The sequence below is a fragment of the Bactrocera latifrons genome, unplaced genomic scaffold (assembly GCF_001853355.1).
Source record: "Bactrocera latifrons isolate USDA-ARS-PBARC rearing strain unplaced genomic scaffold, ASM185335v1 scaffold_8, whole genome shotgun sequence".
In the NCBI taxonomy this organism is placed as follows: Eukaryota; Metazoa; Arthropoda; class Insecta; order Diptera; family Tephritidae; genus Bactrocera; species Bactrocera latifrons.
The window spans coordinates 3,393,398-3,414,514 of record NW_017537489.1 but is presented as its reverse complement, the minus strand read 5'-3'; the positions used below and the strand labels follow the sequence as shown (position 1 = coordinate 3,414,514).

Sequence of the window (21,117 nt, the reverse complement as noted above, 5' to 3'; positions counted from 1 at the left end):
ACTTAAATACATTGCGAATTAACAGCTAATTTTAGTTGGGTGATGCATCAGCGTAAATATCTGCATTGGCATGCTTGCAGAAAAGCCTAAAGAACAGATTGGAATGCGAGTAATTGTGACAAGTTCGCTGATTGACTGCATTGGAAACATGTGTATGCACTTTGAGATATTTGTTCACACAAGAATTCGAATCACCTTTGTTCTGGCATTTCATTGCACATAAATACATACACACATATACTCTTATTCATGTATAGGTACCGATTCTCTGCCAACCGCATTATCCTTTTATTGGCATACACCCTTGAAGTGAAAGATACCTTTTTCAACTTTATGTTTTAGAAGTTTATTGAAGGCAAATGTGTATATCTTTGATGACTGAATATAAAAGAAATATCAAATATTCAAAAGTATCGATTTTTGTATTGAAAACACATCCGCCAGTTTTAGAAAATTATTATTTTTTAATTTCGAAAATTCGAACTTGGAAATTTATTTTAAATTCGATTTTGTTTTTAACTTGATTCGAAATATATCATTCTTAAAATATTTTTTTAAAACAATTTTATTAACTTCGAAAACTCGTACATCCGAAATTTATTTCAAATTTGAAATTTTTCGGCAATTTGGTCGGACTATTTTTGAATTTCAATTTTCGAAAATTCGAACTTCCGAAATTTTTTTTTTTTTTGAAATTCTTATTTAACTCGAAGAATCTTATTATTTGAATATCTAGCTTTTGAATATTGCTTTTATCTTAATTTGCTAAATTCGATTTACCTATGGTCGGTCCAATGGAGTTTCATAAAATATTAAAATAGGACTTTCATTTAAAACTTAAAGGATCAACTGAAAACGCACTGATTCAGAATTCAAGTCAAGAAATCAAATAAAACGAATCAATTCCGCAAAAAACAGAGCATAAACGTAATATGCTAGTGGTAAGTGAGATTTGGCATTAGGTCACTTAAAAGTGGAGTTCACTCAAAGACTATAAAACTCATATATATTTCACCATAGAACCATTGTTACTTAAAAAAAAAGTATGTACTAATTCCCCTCCCCAAAATGGATGTAAGAAAGTAAGATTAAACACACCACTGCCCTAAAAACTGTTCCCAATTAACTATTGCCTTGGACAGCCGGTACTAGTATATAAGGCAGAGGGCCAAACACTACAAATATTTGTTCAAATTATAGTCTGTTGCCAATCCAATTTTCTAGCTGTTTTAGTAAATACTTTACAATTATGTACAAAATAAGCAGGTGTTCTTCAAAGTATGGTCAAGAACAAGTACGAAAACGGTACTCATTGTATTTGGTAACATTAAAAAGTGGCTAAAAATGAGGTAATTTATGTGGCGTATCCATAATCTCCAAATCACAAATGTGACATATTTTTTACTATTTCAATTATAACCCGGAGGCAGCTAAACTCATAATTCCATTTTTTGTTTACCTCCCGTGCAGCAAGCAAACCGCCATCGAAATCGAACAATTGAATGCTCGCGTGGTTGAGGCTGAGACCCGCTTGAAGACCGAAGTACAACGCATCAAGAAGAAGTTGCAGGTGCAAATCACCGAACTGGAAATGTCCTTGGATGTGGCCAACAAGACCAACATCGATTTGCAAAAGGTTATTAAGAAGCAGTCATTGCAATTGACCGAATTGCAGGCACACTACGAGGATGTACAACGCCAGTTGCAGGCCACTTTGGATCAGTACAATGTGGCTCAGCGCCGCTTGGCTGCCCTCAACGGTGAACTGGAAGAAGTCCGCTCGAATTTGGACAGCGCTGTGCGTGCTAAGCGCACCGTTGAATTGCAGTACGAGGAGGCGCAGACCCGCATCAATGAACTGAGCACCGTCAACGTCAACTTGGTGTCGTTGAAGTCGAAATTGGAGCAAGAATTGTCGGTTGTCGCCGCTGACTACGAAGAAGTCACCAAAGAATTGAGAATCAGCGATGAACGCTACCAGAAGGTTCAGGTTAGTAGAAAACAAAACACACATTAAAAAAATATGAATTGAAACTATAAAAATCTTAAAAATTACTTTAGATTGAACTCAAGCGTACCATTGAAATTGTTCACGAGGAACAAGAACGTGTCGTCAAATTGGAAACCATCAAGAAGTCTCTAGAAGTCGAAGTCAAGGTATTAAAAATTTTATTTTTCTTGCAAGTTTGGTTTAAAAAACATAAGTGCTTTCAAACGCCTAGAACTTGTCCATCCGTTTGGAAGAGGTTGAGCTGAACGCTGTCGCTGGTAGCAAGCGCATCATCAGCAAATTGGAGGCCCGCGTACGTGATTTGGAATTGGAATTGGAAGAAGAGAAGAGGAGACATGCTGAGACCATCAAGATCTTGAGAAAGAAGGAACGCACCGTCAAGGAGGTCATGGTACAATGCGAAGAGGACCAGAAGAACATCATTTTGTTGCAGGAAGCTTTGGACAAATCGGTTGCCAAGGTTAACTTGTTCAAGCGTCAACTGGCCGAACAGGTAACATACTCTTATTCCGTTGTAGTTAAATAAAGTTGGTAAATAAATAAATATAGGGAAATTGTTGATATGCTAATTAGTTGGCGAATTTATGAAAGACAAGTTAAATAAAATAAATGTTTATGGTTGCATTTTTCTATATTGAATTTATTATGCATCATTTCGCAAAGGTATTGAGGGCTTTCTTTTGATGGAAGAACGTTTTCTTTTTAAATTTTCGGTTGTAAAAAACTTTGGCTAAAATTTTCCAATGTTGGACAATCTTAGAGCGTTCTTGAAAGAAGTTCCAAATAGCTCTGATTTTATAGACTTATTTAATAAGAAAAGGAAGTCCTCATAGCATTATTGTTTCAAAAGTTCGAAGTTATATTCGAAAGTACGTTAGTTTCTGGGAGCTCTGCTTTCTTTTAAAAGAGATCTCTTAACATCTGTTAGTGCATGAAACGTTACTTTTCCAATATTTAGAGCTCACTTACTAGAAATGAAGACACATATTTTATTGAAGTTGTTTCTTAGTCTGACTTTAACTGAGTCACAGCGCTCCAAATTCCTCTTTCCTTCCCTTTTTTTTTGCTTTCTTTCTTAAAATCCTTAAAACTTGAGCTTTACCATTAACATGCTCCTTTTTTTTCTTCCCTGTTTAACCATCCACAGGAGGGCATGTCTCAACAGTCCGTGACCCGCGTCCGCCGTTTCCAACGTGAACTCGAAGCTGCCGAAGATCGTGCCGAATGCGCCGAAACCAACTTGAACATGATCCGCGCCAAGCATCGCACATTCGTCACCACCTCCACCGTTCCCGGCTCCCAGGTCTACATTCAGGAGACAACAAGAACGATCACCGAATAAATTATTCGCACAAAAATAAAATTAATTAAACAAAAAAAAAAAAAACATAAATCAAATCAACTGAACATTTTATTATAATTTTAAAGTTTATGAAGTAACGGAACATATAACAACAACAACAATAAGAACAACAAAAATGAAGAAGTTGAGGACCAACGACAACAGCTTCGGTCTTCAAGCCGCTCATAAGCTTACAATTATGCTGCCAAGACGGTCCCGTAAACTCGGCAACGTAGCAGTTCTTGTATTTTTAATTAATTAAATGAACAGCAAATAAATTATCTAAACTAAACTATGTCCTATTTAATTTACATTTAATTTTTGTTACCGCTCAAATTTTTTGTTAAAAGAGAATTAAAAAAAAAAAATCATGAAAAAACATTAAAAATATTTATAGAATATAATTGAAATTTTTCTAAAAATAAATGTAAGCTTCCCCATTAATACAAGCGAGAGAGAGAGAGAGAGAGAGCGCGCTCAACAAGAAAAAACGGAAAAAAATTTAAAGCGTTTCCTTTCGAGAATTGTCAGATACACACCTGCATACATACACAAATATGTATTAGTTGTTGCTTTAGCGACTTTTAGGTTCAAATTATTATGAAACACAGAAAAAAAGAAAATTAATGCTAAAACCAAAAACTCAACTAACGAATACTGCGTTTATTTTTCTCAAGCGAAAAACATTTGTAAAATGTATGGAAAAATAAAATACGAACGAAATTTAAGTGAAGAAAAAAACAAAAATACAACAAATTTCGACTTAAATTCGTTTTCTATTTTGATATGGCCAGTTCAAACTGGCATACACACACACTTTTAGGTGTGTGCGTAGTTCAGAGAAAGTCGCCTGCAGTAAGTCGCTTAAAGCTTCAAATTGAAAGAAAAAAGTCGGCAAAGACAACTTCGGCCTTCATCTCGTTTTTCGTTCCGAAACGAATTTATTTTCGAGCTTTACTTACGCACATACATCAATAATATCGATAATCATAGCTTGAACGCACTAATGAATTACTTTGTTTAATAAAATCGATTGTTATTAAATTTAAAGAAATATATATTTATATATTGACATAAATTCATTAATTAATTTCATACATACATACATATATAGTTAGCGCAGTACTACAAAGAATAACGTCATTTTGTTCATGATTTTATTATTTACTAATAATGAATATTGTATTTATATTGAAATGCTTTAGTAATACAGTACCACTACAAACATACATACATATACACATACATATATAAACCATTACTTATATAATTAAATGAAATGATGAAATAAACACATAAATTAAATTAATAAACTAAAAACAACCATGCAATTACTAAATGGGTCACGGCGTTTTCATGCTAATTGCAAAAAAGCTGCTTAATTTCATGCAAAAAAAACTTGTCTAGAAAGCAAAACTGTCAGTTATTATAATTTCATGCTACGAATTTTATTTGCAGTGCTAGAAGGCTAAGTAATTAACAGAATTTTTGACGATGAGACTGTTATAAAGGGTGATTCACTTTGAGGCTCCCAACTTTTTTAAAGAAAAATCGCAGAAACTTCAAATTTAATGTGGAATGTTTATTATACTATAATATATAATACGAAAGAACATTCTTTGTCATGTATGTATTTAAAGATTATCTCTTTCGATTATTGACCGCAGCAACGTCTCAGATGGTCCATCCGTTGAGACTCGTTTCGATGACTCATTCGAGCATTTCAACTGGTAACTGACAAACGGCACGCGTGATGTTTTGCTCCAAGGTATGAATCGAAGCGAGATTGTCGGCATAATCTTTAGGCTTTACATATCCTCACAAAAAAAAGTTGAACAGTGTGATATCACAGGATCTTGGTGGTCAATAGAGCGGACAGACAGACACAAACAGAACGTAAAATTATCTGCTCAATGAAGTGTGCTCTCAATAAATCCAATGATGCGATGTGTGGGAATTGACATCGTTTTGTAAAACCAAATGTAGAAGAGATCACGAGCTCAAATTTCAGACATCAAATAGTCAGTTATCATGGCAGMATTTTTGAAGAAGTATTGACCGATGTTTCCACCGGCCCACAAATCACACCAAACAGTTTTTTTTTTCTTGATGAAATGGTAGCTCTAGAAACTCTTTAAATTGCTGCTATTTTGCTCGAAAAAGTCAGATCTTCTTGAAACTTTTCAAGCGCCCTAGAGCGAAGCGGTATCGCTGGAATAGGTCGAGCGGCATCAGTTCTTGCACATGCTGCATTTTGTACGCTTTCAATTTAAGATCTCGACGTGTAGTGCGCTCAGTGGGCCGATAATGTTGATCATAAGTTGAGCGAAGTACTCGAAACACATTCTTTACAGAACATGAATTTTCATAATAAAGTGAAACGATTTGTAAATGTTGCTCAGGCGTTAGTTTTTCCGTGATGGAATTCCAAACAATACTGAACAAATCTAACATGACAGCTTGACATGGCTCCCGCTTGATCTGTCAAAAAAACTCTATTGAAAAAAGTACCTCTCCTTGGATCACCACTTAGATGCAAAAACGGGTTTTTTTTTGTATCATGCGCTTATAGAAGGAAGAAGATATATCGATATATTATATTATATAACCCAATAATATTGACCTATCTAAACGTTTCCATAGTCAAGTCACAAAATAAGTGAGTCACATTGGTTGATTGTAAGAACAGCAGACCGCAGCCAATCGAAATTAAGCCTTATCAAGCAACTCAGTAGATTTAATAAAATTCTGATTTTTTTCACGTCTACTGACTAATGTCTCTTAATTTTGGGAAATGAAAGCCGTAGAAGATTCCCGTCACAGCCGGCTGAAACCTGGGCATTATCAAATATAGTATCCATCATCCTACATGCATACTCTACTTTCCGCTGAACTCCATTTTCAATTCTCTGGAGATGAAATCTTAAGCGGAGGTGCCCTATGATGACCCTTACAATATTATTTAGTTTCCTTTTTCGTAGAAGTAGAAGCTCTTTTGGCTGTATGCCATTATAGGTAGTTGTGTAGTGAGAACTCATTATCCATCATAAACACGTTACCTGGTAATTTAAGTTATATACTTTGGATAAAATTATGTGAATAATGGGTATATGAACCAGTAATGCTTACGAAAACAATATTTCGCCAATATTTTTATGTTATTATATTAATATAAGTCAATCACGAAAGTATTATCTTCTCATTCCAGTAAATTTCATCAAACTATTGGGCCGAGTACAGACATTTTTTTGGGATGTTTCTAGTAAATTATCAATAGAGCATGCTATAATATTATCACCATAGGAATATATATATTTTTCAGAAACTCTCAGGTTCAAACTTTTACAGAATAACTTTACACTTTTCGGTAGAACTCACTCTCGATATATTTTACAGAACATCGTCCATACATAAGTATGTACAATAGAGATCCAAATCAACAAAATATTACACTTGACAGTTACCTACTCTGGCTTCGGGACTTTTACATTCCAGTTAAATTAAGGCCTTTCTTTTGCGTTCCCTCGAAACATAGCTGTTTATGGTTTCTTGTTTTGTCTTAACCCATTTACATTTTTTGTCTTGGTATGAAGCCTGTATATACGAGTAAAGAATTAAGCAGAGAATTTCTTATTGATAAATAAATGGCAAGATAAAAAACTGTGAACAGGTTTATTAATAAAGCATTCTATGCTTGATTCTTTACTCGTACATATAGGATTCATGTGAAGACAGGCAAAAAACATAAATGGGTAAAGATATCTACATATGCAAAAGACGACACGATTAAGATTAACATGAAAACCAGTACAAAGATAGTTTGACGTATACAATGGCCTCCATTGGAAAGGAATAACTCTATCTATAGTAGATGTTCTTTCCAACCTCTACATAGCCAAGATCCATGGGTTTTATTAACATTTTTAATTGGGACATATAGCCAAGATTTTTCATTTATGGAACTAAGTTTTTGAAGACAAATATATAGTTAAATACAGGATGTAATAATTCATTCAATAATTGGTCTTTTCTTACCCGTTTGTCGAAACTGACGATATCAGACCACCATTACATTTAGATGCCATACAAACCGAACGATCGTAATCAAGTCGGAATCAATTGTATAGGCAACTTCTTCATTTGAAGAGATATTTCAAAGCTGCACTCACCGAAAAAATTGTTTAGATCGGATTTCCATAGCATATTAAGTTTTTGTGAAGAATCTTTTGTAATTGTGAATAATATAAATTAAGTTAATATTATATTTTATTGTCGGTTTTCCAAATTGTCTTCTGTTCTTTCACTGAGACCAAAATATAGTAAGACTTTGTTCTTAAGATTAAAGTTCTTAATTCATTCTACAAAATCTATATCGTCTCCCTCAGTGTGATACCCCTTGGCCCTAACACACTTCTGCCAGTTTTCCAATCCTCGAAACAGTTGTTAAAGTCAATTTTCAGACAAGGCTTCAATGCGCGTAGCGATTCATGTGTAATGGCTTCAATTGACTCACACCGATTTCCAGCGGTTGAACGATGAAGCGGTTGTTTGAGTTTGCTGTACAGCCGGAAGTCACACGGAGAGAAAACAGGCATATGACTGATCATATAACTATGAAAGAGAACGCTTTATATAAAGTAGACGTTTTAGCCGCTAAGAATTAATTCTACATAAAGATTCAAAATAAAAGTCATAGAGTTTTCCACTTAAAAAACATTAGCTTTATTATCAAGCTAATTTTAGTATTAAGGTTTCAGTCGCACTAATTCAAATTCGCGTTTTAGGCGCGTTCATCTTAGATTGCCACAACACCTATCGAGCTTTCACCGACATGTTTGATTTTGCCATTATAGTCTTTCAAGAAAGCTGTAAGCGAAACGAAAGTAATTTACGATTAGTAAAACTTAGAAATGAAAGATAAAGCAAAAATTTTGAATTAAAATATCACATAGAAAACCCGCTCGAACTCAACGCTTTTCGTGCCAAATTCACAAAATTTTCACTTACCGGGATCAATTTTTCCAACAAAACTGCGTGCTGGCAGCGAGGCAGAGAACAACGAAGTCAAGGGACCATACTTCTTCACCAACAATGGATAACCGATTTCGTACCCGTACAAGTTAAGCAGATCCCATTTCAGAGCATTAATTTTGGCAGCGGTTGCCTTTGCGCCGGCGGCATTCGTCAAAGCGGCAGCTTGAGCTTCAACATTGGCAGGCAGTGTAATAACCTGGGCGGCCGATGAGCCGCCAGCGGCACCGCCACCATATGACGAGGATGCTGCCGGTGCCGCGCCACCGTATTGTGAAGCCCACGCGGACGTGCACAAACACACAGCCATGATCACGAAGCTAACCGTGAAGCGGAACATTTTTGTACTACTTTTCTTTTTTTTTTTTTTTGGTAATATCGCGTTGTTCCGTACAATGTCTTCTAATGCGTTGTTTTGGCGCTGCAAATGGTAAACTAATGTGGCGTCATTGACACAGTTTTGCTTTTATAGCGAGTACTTGAAAAATCGGCGAGATGCGTGCCACCTTACGTGACTAAGTCTAGAAATTCGAGCTTCTGCTTGGCTATGCCGAACACCAGCTGGCTTAGCTAGCTAAAGGCCCCATAGATTAAACTCCGCTCAACTCAACGCTGGTAAATTTGCGAATTGCGCTGCGCAATATTGTCTTCTGCAACACTCTATGAGCGTGTTAGCTGAACGGCGATAATTTTCAACTTCGACTAATAGCGTCGCGGTGATATTGATTACTCACAACAAAAAATTGCAGAATATTTTACTTGAGTTCATGTTTTTTCGACTTTCGACATGGACAAAGGGCATAGTGGTAAGATATTATTCTGGAATTAACGCAAATATTAGTTTAGTTTTCGCAATCGGCGAATATATTTAAGGAAAATACTATTAATAAAACTTTAATATATTTTATACGCTAACACCTGAACTTCATTTTCCTTAAGTCTCCTGAGGTAACCCAACTTCGAGAAACTCATTCCTAAAACGAAGTTATATAAAGGAAAATAATTTCAGCTTTAAAATGACTCTTTAGTCAAAGCACTTGTATTAGCAAATCTATGTTTAATAGTACTAATTTAGTACTGCGGTACTCTAAGAAAATTTATATAAATGGATATTCTTAAAACAAGATTCAAAGTCAGAAATTAGTGCAACTCTCCATAGTTCAAAACTTTTCACGGAACTTGAATATTTACTACTTGAAGCAATAACTCCATCGTAATAGCAAAATACTTATCTGAGCGCTTAAGTACTAGAAATACTTAGACAATAATTTCTTGTCAAAACTTTGTTGGATAGATTGAGCCAGGCTGTTTGTGGTGTTCCTCTTTGAGCAAGGTCTAACAAAATTTAATCTCTCTCCAACGACTTGTGAATGTAAGTGGCTCATAGGATATACTTATTTTATATTCGATCACTAAGCTCTGAGATTGAGTGTAGTATTAAGGTTAAGTGACGGACAGTGGAGAGCTATTTAATGACCCATGAGGTCGACGTACTTTTCCATATATTGGTTAGAGCTCAGAGCTTAGAGGCTGAGTATGGTATTTTGGTGATCCACGTGATAGACCATATATTGATCGCTAACCGCTGATAATGAGTCTAGTATTGGTTAAGAAGTGGACGTTAGATAGTTTTTTGGGCTGATACATGATGAGAATCCATGATGGTAATGCTTGAGATATTCTTAAGTAAACTCCTATAATAAGTTTACAAGCCCAGGCTTGCTAGTAAGTGTAAGTATCTCATTAAAGATTGGGCACTGGGAACTAAATGAGAACACCAAACATTCAATAATAGTAACGCGAATATTTGATACAGAATAATTTGATTATAAATATGAAACGATCTCATTAACTATAACTACAAAAATATCTCAACATATTTATTAATCCACAGTATATACATATGTACATATATTTAGTTCTTCAAGTTTATCCTAGTATTTAAGAAATGTATTCCACTTGTAGAAACATCAAATATCGATGGGTTTTCAAGTGGGACTAAGTTCGACTGCTCGAAGTTAGACTAATTGACACCTGCTTACATATACATATTTACCATAAATTCTTAAAACCGGTAACACTTGGTGTGACTTAAATATTAATCTAAGTTCGCACAGCTAAACTTTCATTTCTGTTCATAGTTCCTACATCTAGAAAATAAATCATAATTACTACACAAATCGTTATTACTTCTGGTGTAATAGGCTTGTGTTGGGATCGTCTATCGTGGGAGTCGAACAGCTATCTTTGTCTAAGACTTTAAAAAACTTCAATATATTAATTCCAATTCTTTTTTGGCCAACAAACATTTTCAGAAATAGTCTACTGTACAAGAATGTCAATGACAGCATATTACAATAAATTGTTTGGGAATAACATAGTACACTTCTACATGCATATTTCTTCAAAAACATCAATTGAAACCAATAGACAGAAGACTTTTCATTATATCTAGCGTTCAATCTAGTTTATATGCTTCACTCGCTGAACAAAACAGCATCTGGATCCGCCGTTGGTCATGAACAGCGAAGAAATTCTTTTCGTAATATTCGGCCGAACAATCATACATACCAAGTAAACACTTTTACACAACCCAAAATAATTCTCAGTAAAACCAATTTAATTCAACTTAAAAACAATTTATTTGGTATTCAAAACGCAAATATATCAAAACATGTTCCAAACTTGTATCAAACAATTTTTTACACAAAACGCTCTCAAATAAAAATTTTGAATTTGAAATTCTTTAACTGGTCGCACGCACACAAATTAGTAATACTAACTAAATTTACCGCTATTATGTGTTAAGCTTAATAGCTTGAACCGCCATAGGAGCTGATAGAGCTGCCATAACCAGATGAACTGCCATAGGAGCTACCAGAACTACCAGACGAACCGGCTTTTTCAGGTACATACAAATTGGCGACAGGGCCAGAGGCAGCAACTGGAAGTGTGATGGTGCTGTATTGGATGGGAGTTTGATAGGTTTTGTAGCTAGTCTTGCCAGCGTTGATCTGGGTAACAGTAGCTGGGAGGAAGTTATAACGAGGAGCGGCAGAAGCACTATAACCATATGAAGCTGGAGCAGGAGCGGCATAACTAGTGACTGGAGCGTGTGCTGAATAACTGGCAGCGGGTGCTGAATAACTAGCAGCGGGAGCGGTATAACTGACAGATGGTGCTTCATTAACGTAAAGAGCGGGTCCAGCTGAGGCACCATAACCACCTGAAGATGCAGCCGCTGCAGGAGCTGGTGCAGCACTGTAACTCGAAGAAATTACGGGACCGGCAGTTGGTGCTGAGGCGGATACAACATATTTAGCTTGAGAATACGAAGCGGAACCGCTACCACGGGCAGCTGGAGCTGGCGCATTCAAATATTTCTCAATCGCTTCGATATTCACCAAATTGGCGAGACCGGCCAAGCTGACTTGCTGCACTGTATTAGCGACGCCACTGGCGCCGCCACCATAACCTGCACTGGATGCTGGCGCAGCACCATACGATGACGCCGATTGTCCATACGGATGTGCCACAGCAACGGAGGCGAAAAGCGCCAAAGAAAGACACTGTAAAGAACACAAAAAGAAACAAGGCGCTCATGAGTTTCAATACAGCATTATCTAGCTAGAAAAACGGAAATGCTTAGAGGGAGTCTTGTGGCGGGTTTTCGCGTACAGCCTCAATAGCACTAAATAAAAAAAAAAACTTACCATGAACTGTTTCATATTGCTTTGCATTGTATGTGGTTGGTTCGCGTTTGCTGGAAGTTCTTTGGCTTCTTCCACAATTGGTACTAATAACTAAAACAAATGCGGCACACTTCTTTTTATAACCGAACAAAAATCGGAAAACGCTAAACGTGATTTCAAATCATACCAAGCCATAAACAAAGATTTCACGGGGCAACAAATGGGTATTGGAAGCGTTCTGCAAAACGTTTACCATTATGTGTAACAAGAACAAACACAAAACAATATTGAAACTACAACGATTGTCTAAAAAAATTTCAGCGAATGATGTGCTTGAGCTCAGCTTAACTCTTCTCCAGCTGCACAATCACGGCATGGTCTACTTCTTAGTTCTCCACTATAGTATGGGGAGAGACGCGTGGTTTGCGGTTGATCATATAGCATGTCAAAACTTTGAGTAGTGCTTGGTACCACAAACTACGCCAATTTGAAGCTTGGTGTTGGCATGAAGCGAAGATAACCCCGCCATTTGTTGGCGGCAGCTATGGAAGAGTAAAAAGTTTAATTAACCCACACAATGAACTAGTAGTAAGTAATTACATACCCGTGAGATTAAGAGCATCGCTGCTTAAAAATAGAACACTTGCTTGTAATTCGTGTTTTCTTATCACCTGATAAAAGGTTGCACTTTGAACTCTACAATTCATGGTTGAAACGAAATCGTAATAAAAAACATTACTACTTACACGATTGCAAACGACGCTTCAAGTTTATATATATGGATCAGCGACAGTATTCAGTTGTGGCGGGTCAAGTCGAGACTTTTGAAGCACTTTAAAATTGTTTGTGTGTTATTTCTCGAATATTTTTTTATTTACGAAAGCAGAATTTCGAATTTGGTGCAACGTTAACTCGAGCTTTTTTTCGAAACAGCTTTCTCTGGCATCTGAAGCGGTTGCATTATAATAAAGGTCTTGACTTAACATAAACTAAACTGATGATGTCCGATGCAGTGTTCGAAGAGTTATTTAATAGTTGAGCAAATAAGCGATGTGGACTAAGCACATTGCGATGAGAACAAGTTTAATATACTGTACTCTTTCCGATGTATTTTAAACTTCATTTGCAAAGCGCTTAAAATCATTTTTGAACCAAAATGTCAAAATATAAGCTCAGAAGGAAGGAGATATTGAACTAAGAGAATATTCAACTGGAAGTTAAACTCTATTGTTGGGACATGGAAACAAAAGAGACTTTATTAAGTGGCTAACACCTTTTACTAGACAGAGGTGTGAGACAGTACTTTCAAACCAAAAAAAATTGAAAAATTAAAATATAGATTAAAAAAGTAAAATATTAATTTAATGCTCCTTGGAATGCGTATAGTTTAATTTATGGATCTATATTCAAAAACATAGACTTTTTTTTTTTTTTTGCTTAAATCGAAAAAGCTCCTATTCCTAAACTCGTCAAAAGATTGGCTCGGTTAGATGTTTAGTAACACATAGCACACTTTCTGAACTTTTCACAGAACTCTTCAATGTGTTGAATCTTAACCCCAGGTCAGCCGATATTTTCAGAGAGGCCCAACATTGTCAGTGAATACTTAAAATCAGTCGTAATAGCCGCCTTTATTAAGTTATTTATAAATTGAGATAGAGTTTGCTTCCAAACTGAAGTTTCAAATCCTGATTGAAAAGTTGTTGATGGTCAAGCATGGACCGATTTCGAAATTGCTGCCAAAAACTATAAGACGCCATTCACACAAATGCTGATATCGCAATTAAGTAAATTTAATTTTGTGTTCAATTCAAATGTGATTAGAGATAGCCATTACCAATTCGAAGTATAAGAATTGGATGCAATAAAAAAGTGTACATATTCTTTTGCGAGTGTCAGGCTCCAAGTGAAAGACCTCTGCGCGTACTTCTTGCTAAGGAAAGACTCCTATATCATCGATCGAAAAGAACTACTCTAGAAATATGAATACGACTTAGTTTGTGAGGATCCCATTAGTTCCAAACAGTTAGAAATTGATGAAAATCGCTTATCACTATATTATATAATACTTTCTTTCAAAAAGTCCAGACCTACAGATATCAAGTACGAATTCTTTTAAGGGATTACATTGGTTCCCTCGAGTAAAAAAAAGACTTTCTCCAATAATTTCAAATAAAAAAATTAAATATTTTATTAGAGTATTTTATTCTTACAAATATATACTACTAGAGAACCCGTCGCGCTTCACTGTGGCTGATACATAAATAATACTACTACTACAATCTATATGATTTCCATTAGTTGGATTATAATTATTGGTTAATGAGACATAGCATTTTTGTGAAACAACTGGTGTTAGTTTACAAAAAAATGGATCATAAAGCATTTCGTATGTTAATAAAGCATTGCTTTTTGGGGCAAAATACTGTTTAATTTGCGCTCAGGGAAATCCACCGTTAAAAAGATATTTGCTAAGTTGAAAACAGGCGAAATCAGCACCGAGGAAAACGATGCTCTAAAGAGGCGAAAGCTCTCTGCAAAGTGGGTGACACGCAAGTTCATAATCCAACGAAAACAACAAATAACTAATTCTGAGAAGTGTTTGAGTGCTCTCTAGTCGGAATAAAGCCGAATTTTTTCGTCGGTGATAGAAAAATAACTCCATCATTTCCCACTGGAGTTCAATCGACAGTTATTCTAGTGGATCGCACATGATTAACCGGTTCTCAGGCGTGGAAAAACGAAAAATGCGGCTGGAAAGGGCATGACAGCAGTATTTTGGAATGCACGTGGTATAATACATACTCAATAACTGATTACTGAGTCAGTAGATTATTCACTGCATATTTGGTTGCACATCTTTTCTATTATTCCAAATACTTAGTTAGCAATTGTTTTATTTTTGAGGAAGAATCTGTTTGAAATTGTACGCATATATTCAAATGATACCTACAAACATGAGTTTTGAAATTATAATTTGTTTAGCCAAATCGGTTCAGCCGTTCTTGAGTTATAAATGGTGTAACTAACAACAACTCTCTTATATATTATATATATAGATTAACAAAGAAATTCTGAAAATTTAGGAAACAATATTTTAAACTCTGCCATTGCAACGCCATTAGCGGTGACCAATCGGAAAAAACAGAAATTAATAAACAATAAAAATTTCGCGTCATTGATTTTGTAATCGAAACAAAATCCTTCTTCCAAGTCTCTAAGAATTTTATCTAAACTTCGCCGTAAAATATAGAATAAATAGCTGAGGTTGTATCAAGTTTCTCAAGTAAACGGTGAGGTCTGAAGTTTTTCTAAAAAGAAATTTTTTCAGAAGACAGTGTCGTCTGTAAAACAAACAATTATGAATTGCTGGAAAGATGTGGTCCCTGTGTGAAAGATCTGGTGAAGCAACTGTGCTTGTTTCAAGGGATAGATGAAAAGAATGTATTCCGATCTTAGCGGGCCTCCATCATATCTATTTCACTGGTATTTTGTTGAAAAAATTACTTCAAATAATTTCATCCTTCAGTAAGAATACTAATATTTGAATGATACTCTTAGCTAAACCAGATGTAAAAACCTCAACCTCACATATTCTCAACGTAACTGTCTTACTGCTTATACTCAAATACTGCAATACTATACTATTTCTTATGCTCATAAAAGTTTTCAAATAAAAAAAATTCATATTAATTAATTAAGGAATTTGCTCTTGGAGCTCATGTATTTAACAGTAATTTTGCTTCCTTACATTTGAGATGTTTGTAGCCAATATTAAAGCAATTAATAACTGACCACTTGACTAGCCGGAGCGCTATAGCCCTGACCGCCATAACCGTGAGCGCGACTACCGTGAGCGCCACTACCACCAGCACCAACACCAGCGGGCGACTTGGGCACAGCAGGTTCAGGTCCCACAATATTGGGAACTTCATAGGAGGGTACAATCAATAGCTTGTAGGAACCAGCATTCAAAGGCACATTAGCAGAAGCCGCAGCAGCAATAGCACTTGGACGCGATGAGATGCCAATCAATGATGATGCCTTACCAGGTCCTGAAATAGTTTTAGCATCAACTGGGATTAGCACTGGACCTGCTGCTGCAGCTGGCGATAGATTCCAAGCAGATGGTGCAGGAATGTTGTATAAGACTGCGGGGTCCTGCGACACAATTACATCGCCGCTGGTATAAGATGGAGCGGGTGCTGCAGCTGGCGCGCCATAACTGCCATAACCGCCATAAGGAAGGGCGTGCGCAAGTGCCAGCACCGAGAAGAAAGCACACTGTGGACAGTAAAGAATGGCAAAATAATTCAATTAATTTATTTGTTGCTAAAATTGAAATGTTAAGAGCGTACTTACGATGAAGCGTTGCATTTTGGCAGTTATTGTGTTTGGTTTTTTACCGCCGCAATAACATAGACTACTAGTGGGCAATAGTATTTCAAATGCTTTTTATATGCCGCAGCCGAAAAATCACCGCCAAACGTGCGGTCATTGGCGTAGATGTTACGTGACACATTCAATGAAAATTCTAGCAACGCCCGCCTAGGGGCCGTGAAGATTACCGCCATGGTTGTAGTATTGTAGACAGTAAGAAGTTATTAGCCGTCAGTCGGTTAGCAGGTTTCAATGGGAGTTTCAACAAATAATAATTTATGCCGCGCTGCGAATTGTTTACATGTCTTGAAGACTGATAAATTCGCTTACGCTGGTGGCTCGAGCGGTTTTGCAACGAAAAACTGCGCCGTTTCTGTATGTCAAGCAAGCGAAAAAAGTTTGCCCATTCAATTGAAAAGTTGTAGTTAGTCGAAGAGCAGTTAGATGAAAATTCTTAATTATATTTTTTTAAGCAAAAAAAAAATTTTAAATGAATTGCTTTGAGAATTTTTACGAACTTTTACATAAATCAATGGGTTGTATTGCTTTTAAAATGTCTGCCTCATACCTTCAAATCTTACCAATAGGAAACAAGAAACAGCGTTAACTTGAACTGTTGGTTGCACCGAAGCTAAACACCCTTCACAGGAGCATTTCTGTTAGTAATTATGTGTTCAATTTGCATGGAAGCTATATGCTATAGTAATTCGTTCTGAAAAATTTCTTAGGATACTGTTGCCTTAAAAAATAATCTATACCAAATTTTGCGAATATATCTTGTCAAATGTGACAGTTTTCCAGACAAGCACTTGATTCCGATCGTTCAGTTTACATGGCAGCTATATGTTATAGTGGTCCGATATCGGCAGTTCCATCAAATGGGCAGCTTCTTGAAGAGAAAATGATGTTTGCAATATTTCAAAACGATATCTTAAAAACTGAGGGACTAGTTCGTATATATACGGACAGGCAGATGAACGGACAGATAGAAGATCAAACAGACGGACATAGCTAAATCGACTCAGCTCGACATACTGATCTTTTATATACATATATACTTTATAGGGTCTCCGACCCTTCCTTCTGGGTGTTACAAACTACGTGACAAACTTAATATACCCTGTTCAGGGTATAAAATTTTTAAGCTCGCCTAGTGGTATGTTAAATGCTGATACAATTCCTTGCAGTCCGACCCAAGTAACTATCAAACCATCGGCGCTCGAGTTCTTCAGGTTCAGGCTAGAGTATACTATATCCTCCATTGGGTCGACAAGCATATGTTTTCTTAAAAGACCTATTGAAATAAATATCACTCCCAACCCCAAAAATATTGACATATTATTTGGAGAGATCAATTGATAGCTGTCATCCGACCGAGGCGCCCAATTGACTGGGCTATTTCGTGAGAAAACACGTTCACCAAACTTAGTTTTCAATTAATCGATTGTGATATTCGTTGTGTGACTACCGGCGCCATCTTGTTGGACCCACTTATTTTCCAAGTCCATATCATCTAAATCGGGCCAGAAATATTCGGATATCATTAAGCGGTATCGATTTTTATTCACAGTAACGTGCCGGTCTTGATCGTCGCGGAGGAGGTACGGTCCAATGACGTCGCCGGCCCATAAATCGAACCAAACCGTAATTTCTTCGGGATACAATGGTGACTCCGAATTTCGGTAGTAAATTATAATCAATTCATTTCGTTGTTGGATCATATTTCTTTCCATGATGAAATGGCAAACCTTGCAGAAGAGAAATGTCAAAAGAGCAAGAAAAAAATATGGTGTCATTTGCTATGCCTAAAAGTTTACTTTTGCAGCATCCCTATTGAAAAACCCGTTAGAAGATAAGCAATTTTCAACAAGCAGACACAAGCTATTTCTTGTGATTCAATTCAAAATATCGAAATCTTCTTAATGTACTGGAGTTTAATTAGAAATATATTTTAGTTCTAGCAATGACGCCCAAATATCAGTGAGTTAACATCAAAAAAAGTTACAAATCTTAAAAACGTAGTACAGAATGACGACAGCGCTTTCCTTCCATCAGAACATAAATGGTGAAAAATGTAATTGTTCTATCGGATATATATATATATCTGTCTCTTATACACATCTATATCAGTGAGTTAACATCAAAAAAAGTTACAAATCTTAAAAACGTAGTACAGAATGACGACAGCGCTTTCCTTCCATCAGAACATAAATGGTGAAAAATGTAATTGTTCTATCGGATATATATATATATATTCTATATATAAAATATATATTTGCTACATTCAATTCCACAAAATTTAAAAAAAAAAGTATTTAGTTTTATATTTTTGGTCGAAAAATTTGGAGCGTCGACCGACAACTAAGATTATTTTAGATATTGCTTGCTTGTGAAAAAATATATCTGTATTATTGCCGACAGTCTTTACTGCATTGACTGCAGCGCTTCGCATATGCAACAACAGTGATGTGCGAGTTTTTGAGTTTGCTATATTATATATGGTTTATATTCTAAAATTATTAGAAGATCATCAATGGCTGCTGCTGTCAGAGTACATTACGAATGACATCACAATAGCACTGACGTGCGCAAAAGCTGAGTTAAAATGTGTCGGATATCTAAATGTGCTAAACTATTCGGTAATGTGACCCCAGCAATATGGTATGCTTATAGATTCAGAAGCGCAATAAATATATTCGGTCGCTGTTTCTACGAAAACGAGACACACAAAGTTCATAATTATATACCAATTCACTTAGCATTCGGGTTCCTCTTATATGTATATGTATATATGGATAGTAACTTCGTATACATAGTTGTAAGCTCCTTATTAAATATGTATTGTTAAAAATGTTAATGTAGTCAAAAAAACTCAATGAAGAGCTTTTATCCGCTCACTAAAACAACACACAAATCACTCCGAACAAAGCGATATTCATGCTTTTATTCCGATTTTTCTAACGTACGAGTATACTATATAAGCGGTAGAAATATCAAAAATCTTTGATTCTTTGTTCGAAATATCGCTTTTTATTCTTGGATCATTGATCGAACATTCATTTTTTTAAAAATATTGTGTAACGTATAATTTAATACGCAGCGGGTGCGGAGGCAGCATGGTTTCTACCGCCCGAGATGTAGCTAACGGCAGCGGCAGCTGATGGACGACGAGCTGAAGCAGGAGCAGCAGCACCGTAGGCAACTGGAGCTGGTGCTGGAGCTTGGTAAGCGACTGGTGCATGTGCAGGTGCTGAATATACAGCAGCAGCAGGAGCATGTGCAGCATAGGCGGCTGGAGCTGGAGCAGGTGCTGCATAAACGACTGGAGCTGGAGCTGGAACAGGTGCAGCATATACAACCGGTGCTGGAGCTGGTGCTGCGTATGCAGCCGGAGCTGGAGCTGGTGCAGCGTATGAAGCCGGAGCTGGAGCCGAGTAAGAACCACCTCTAGGAGCAATAGCATATGCTAAATTGCCGCCGCTAGCATAGGAACTTTTACCACTGCTACCAGAATGGATTGAGGTATCAATATATGGACCGCCAGCGGAAGGCAAGGATAAGGCGAGTTGAGCCGCTTGTTGTGCACTAATATCACCACCAATTGCTGCCAGCAAACTATTGACATCAACAGATGGTGCACTCGCGGCGCCATAACCACCAGAGGAACCACCATAACCACGAGCGGCACTGCCATAACCGCCCGACGAGCCACCATAACCACCCGACGAGCCACTATAACCACCCGACGAGCCACCATAACCACCCGCGCTACCTCTAGCCGCAGCAATCGTTTGCACCGAAACGGCTGGCAGCAATTGATAGGCATTTCCAGCGATCGAGGAGCCATAACCGCGGCTGCCACCGTGACTACCACCGTGACTACCACCACTTACTGAGTAGCCATTGGCGACGGCGACAATTGCTGCGAAGGTGCACTGCAAGGCAAGAAGGAAAATTTTTTTATATTATTCACCGTTATGTACAAGGAGTTGCAGGAATTACTTACAATGAATCTATTCATTATGCGTTATTTTGTTGTTTGATGTTAGGGTTAGAAGATTGAATGAATATGTTTAACAAAATTGTAGTATAGTTTTTATAGCAAATTTAGGGTACGCGACATATTACGCGTATCCGGACTTTACGTGACCAAACGGTTTTGCATTATTCGCCTAACCGTTTCCACGTTGAAAACGTGAATTCTACTTTTAACTGCATAATAGTATATTAGTACATATGTGTATATGTGTATATGTTTGAAAGTATTTTGAATGAGGGTCTTCAAATGTAACGCACCCCGTTCGAGGGGAAGCTATACCCATAATCAGTGAATATTTTTAGAATTATTATTTAGGAAAAAAAGTTAGTAATATCTTTTAGCTACCTTAATTTGTTGTTATGGTTGGGTTTGAACTATATTATGAAATGAATAACTCTGTTATTAATCGAGGCATTTCACAACGTGAGCCTAGCTGAATAAATATACTATAGTTTTATATGCATTTAAGTGTGTATATGTGAAATGGGTACTTTTTATGTGCACTCGTATACATCGTTAAGCCAAATGAGAACGGAAAAAAGCCCTATTACGAACGAAAATATATATGTAAATACTTAGGAAACACTAGTATGGGTCTTAGCATCTTAATCTATAATAGGAA

General features: G+C 36.6%; 4 protein-coding genes across 5 annotated transcripts in view; 1 reads left to right on the top strand and 3 right to left on the bottom strand.

The window, feature by feature from the left end:
• Positions 1-3,645, top strand: part of LOC108976774 (paramyosin, long form) — a 28,723-nt gene extending 25,078 nt beyond the window's left edge. For both annotated transcript variants that reach the window (XM_018946072.1, XM_018946073.1), the window contains 4 exons: positions 1,471-1,990; positions 2,062-2,157; positions 2,223-2,504; positions 3,159-3,645. In XM_018946072.1, coding sequence (XP_018801617.1) covers positions 1,471-1,990; positions 2,062-2,157; positions 2,223-2,504; positions 3,159-3,353 — 1,093 coding nt within the window. In that variant the 3' untranslated portion in view covers positions 3,354-3,645. The remainder of the gene's footprint in view (positions 1-1,470; positions 1,991-2,061; positions 2,158-2,222; positions 2,505-3,158) is intronic.
• A 4,406-nt stretch (positions 3,646-8,051) lies between these two features.
• LOC108976728 (chorion protein S16) lies at positions 8,052-8,831 on the bottom strand. The gene is made up of 2 exons (XM_018945990.1): positions 8,361-8,831; positions 8,052-8,219 (listed from the first exon to the last, which is right to left on the bottom strand). Exons 1-2 carry the CDS (start codon positions 8,722-8,724, stop codon positions 8,149-8,151), a joined length of 435 nt encoding a protein of 144 aa, XP_018801535.1. The 5' UTR covers positions 8,725-8,831; the 3' UTR covers positions 8,052-8,148.
• A 2,176-nt stretch (positions 8,832-11,007) lies between these two features.
• Positions 11,008-20,571, bottom strand: LOC108976679 (calphotin). Its single transcript, XM_018945924.1, has 7 exons — positions 20,463-20,571; positions 19,553-20,391; positions 16,439-16,502; positions 15,872-16,360; positions 12,264-12,314; positions 12,098-12,187; positions 11,008-11,953 (listed from the first exon to the last, which is right to left on the bottom strand). The coding sequence occupies exons 1-7, from the start codon at positions 20,475-20,477 to the stop codon at positions 11,195-11,197; spliced, it is 2,307 nt and encodes a 768-aa protein (XP_018801469.1). The 5' UTR covers positions 20,478-20,571; the 3' UTR covers positions 11,008-11,194.
• LOC108976825 lies at positions 15,766-16,510 on the bottom strand. The gene is made up of 2 exons (XM_018946188.1): positions 16,439-16,510; positions 15,766-16,360 (listed from the first exon to the last, which is right to left on the bottom strand). Exons 1-2 carry the CDS (start codon positions 16,451-16,453, stop codon positions 15,860-15,862), a joined length of 516 nt encoding a protein of 171 aa, XP_018801733.1. The 5' UTR covers positions 16,454-16,510; the 3' UTR covers positions 15,766-15,859.
• Positions 20,572-21,117: the final 546 nt, after the last annotated feature.

Coding starts and splice junctions, on each gene's coding strand:
- LOC108976679 (XM_018945924.1), bottom strand. Junction 16,361..16,438: donor CCAAAATGCAACGCTTCATC/GTAAGTACGCTC, acceptor TACTGTCCACAG/TGTGCTTTCTTCTCGGTGCT. Junction 12,315..15,871: donor GCGCTCCGGCTAGTCAAGTG/GTCAGTTATTAA, acceptor AACGTTTTGCAG/AACGCTTCCAATACCCATTT.
- LOC108976728 (XM_018945990.1), bottom strand. CDS start 8,724: ATGTTCCGCTTCACGGTTAGCTTCGTGATCATGGCTGTGTGTTTGTGC. Junction 8,220..8,360: donor TGTTGGAAAAATTGATCCCG/GTAAGTGAAAAT, acceptor TTTCGCTTACAG/CTTTCTTGAAAGACTATAAT.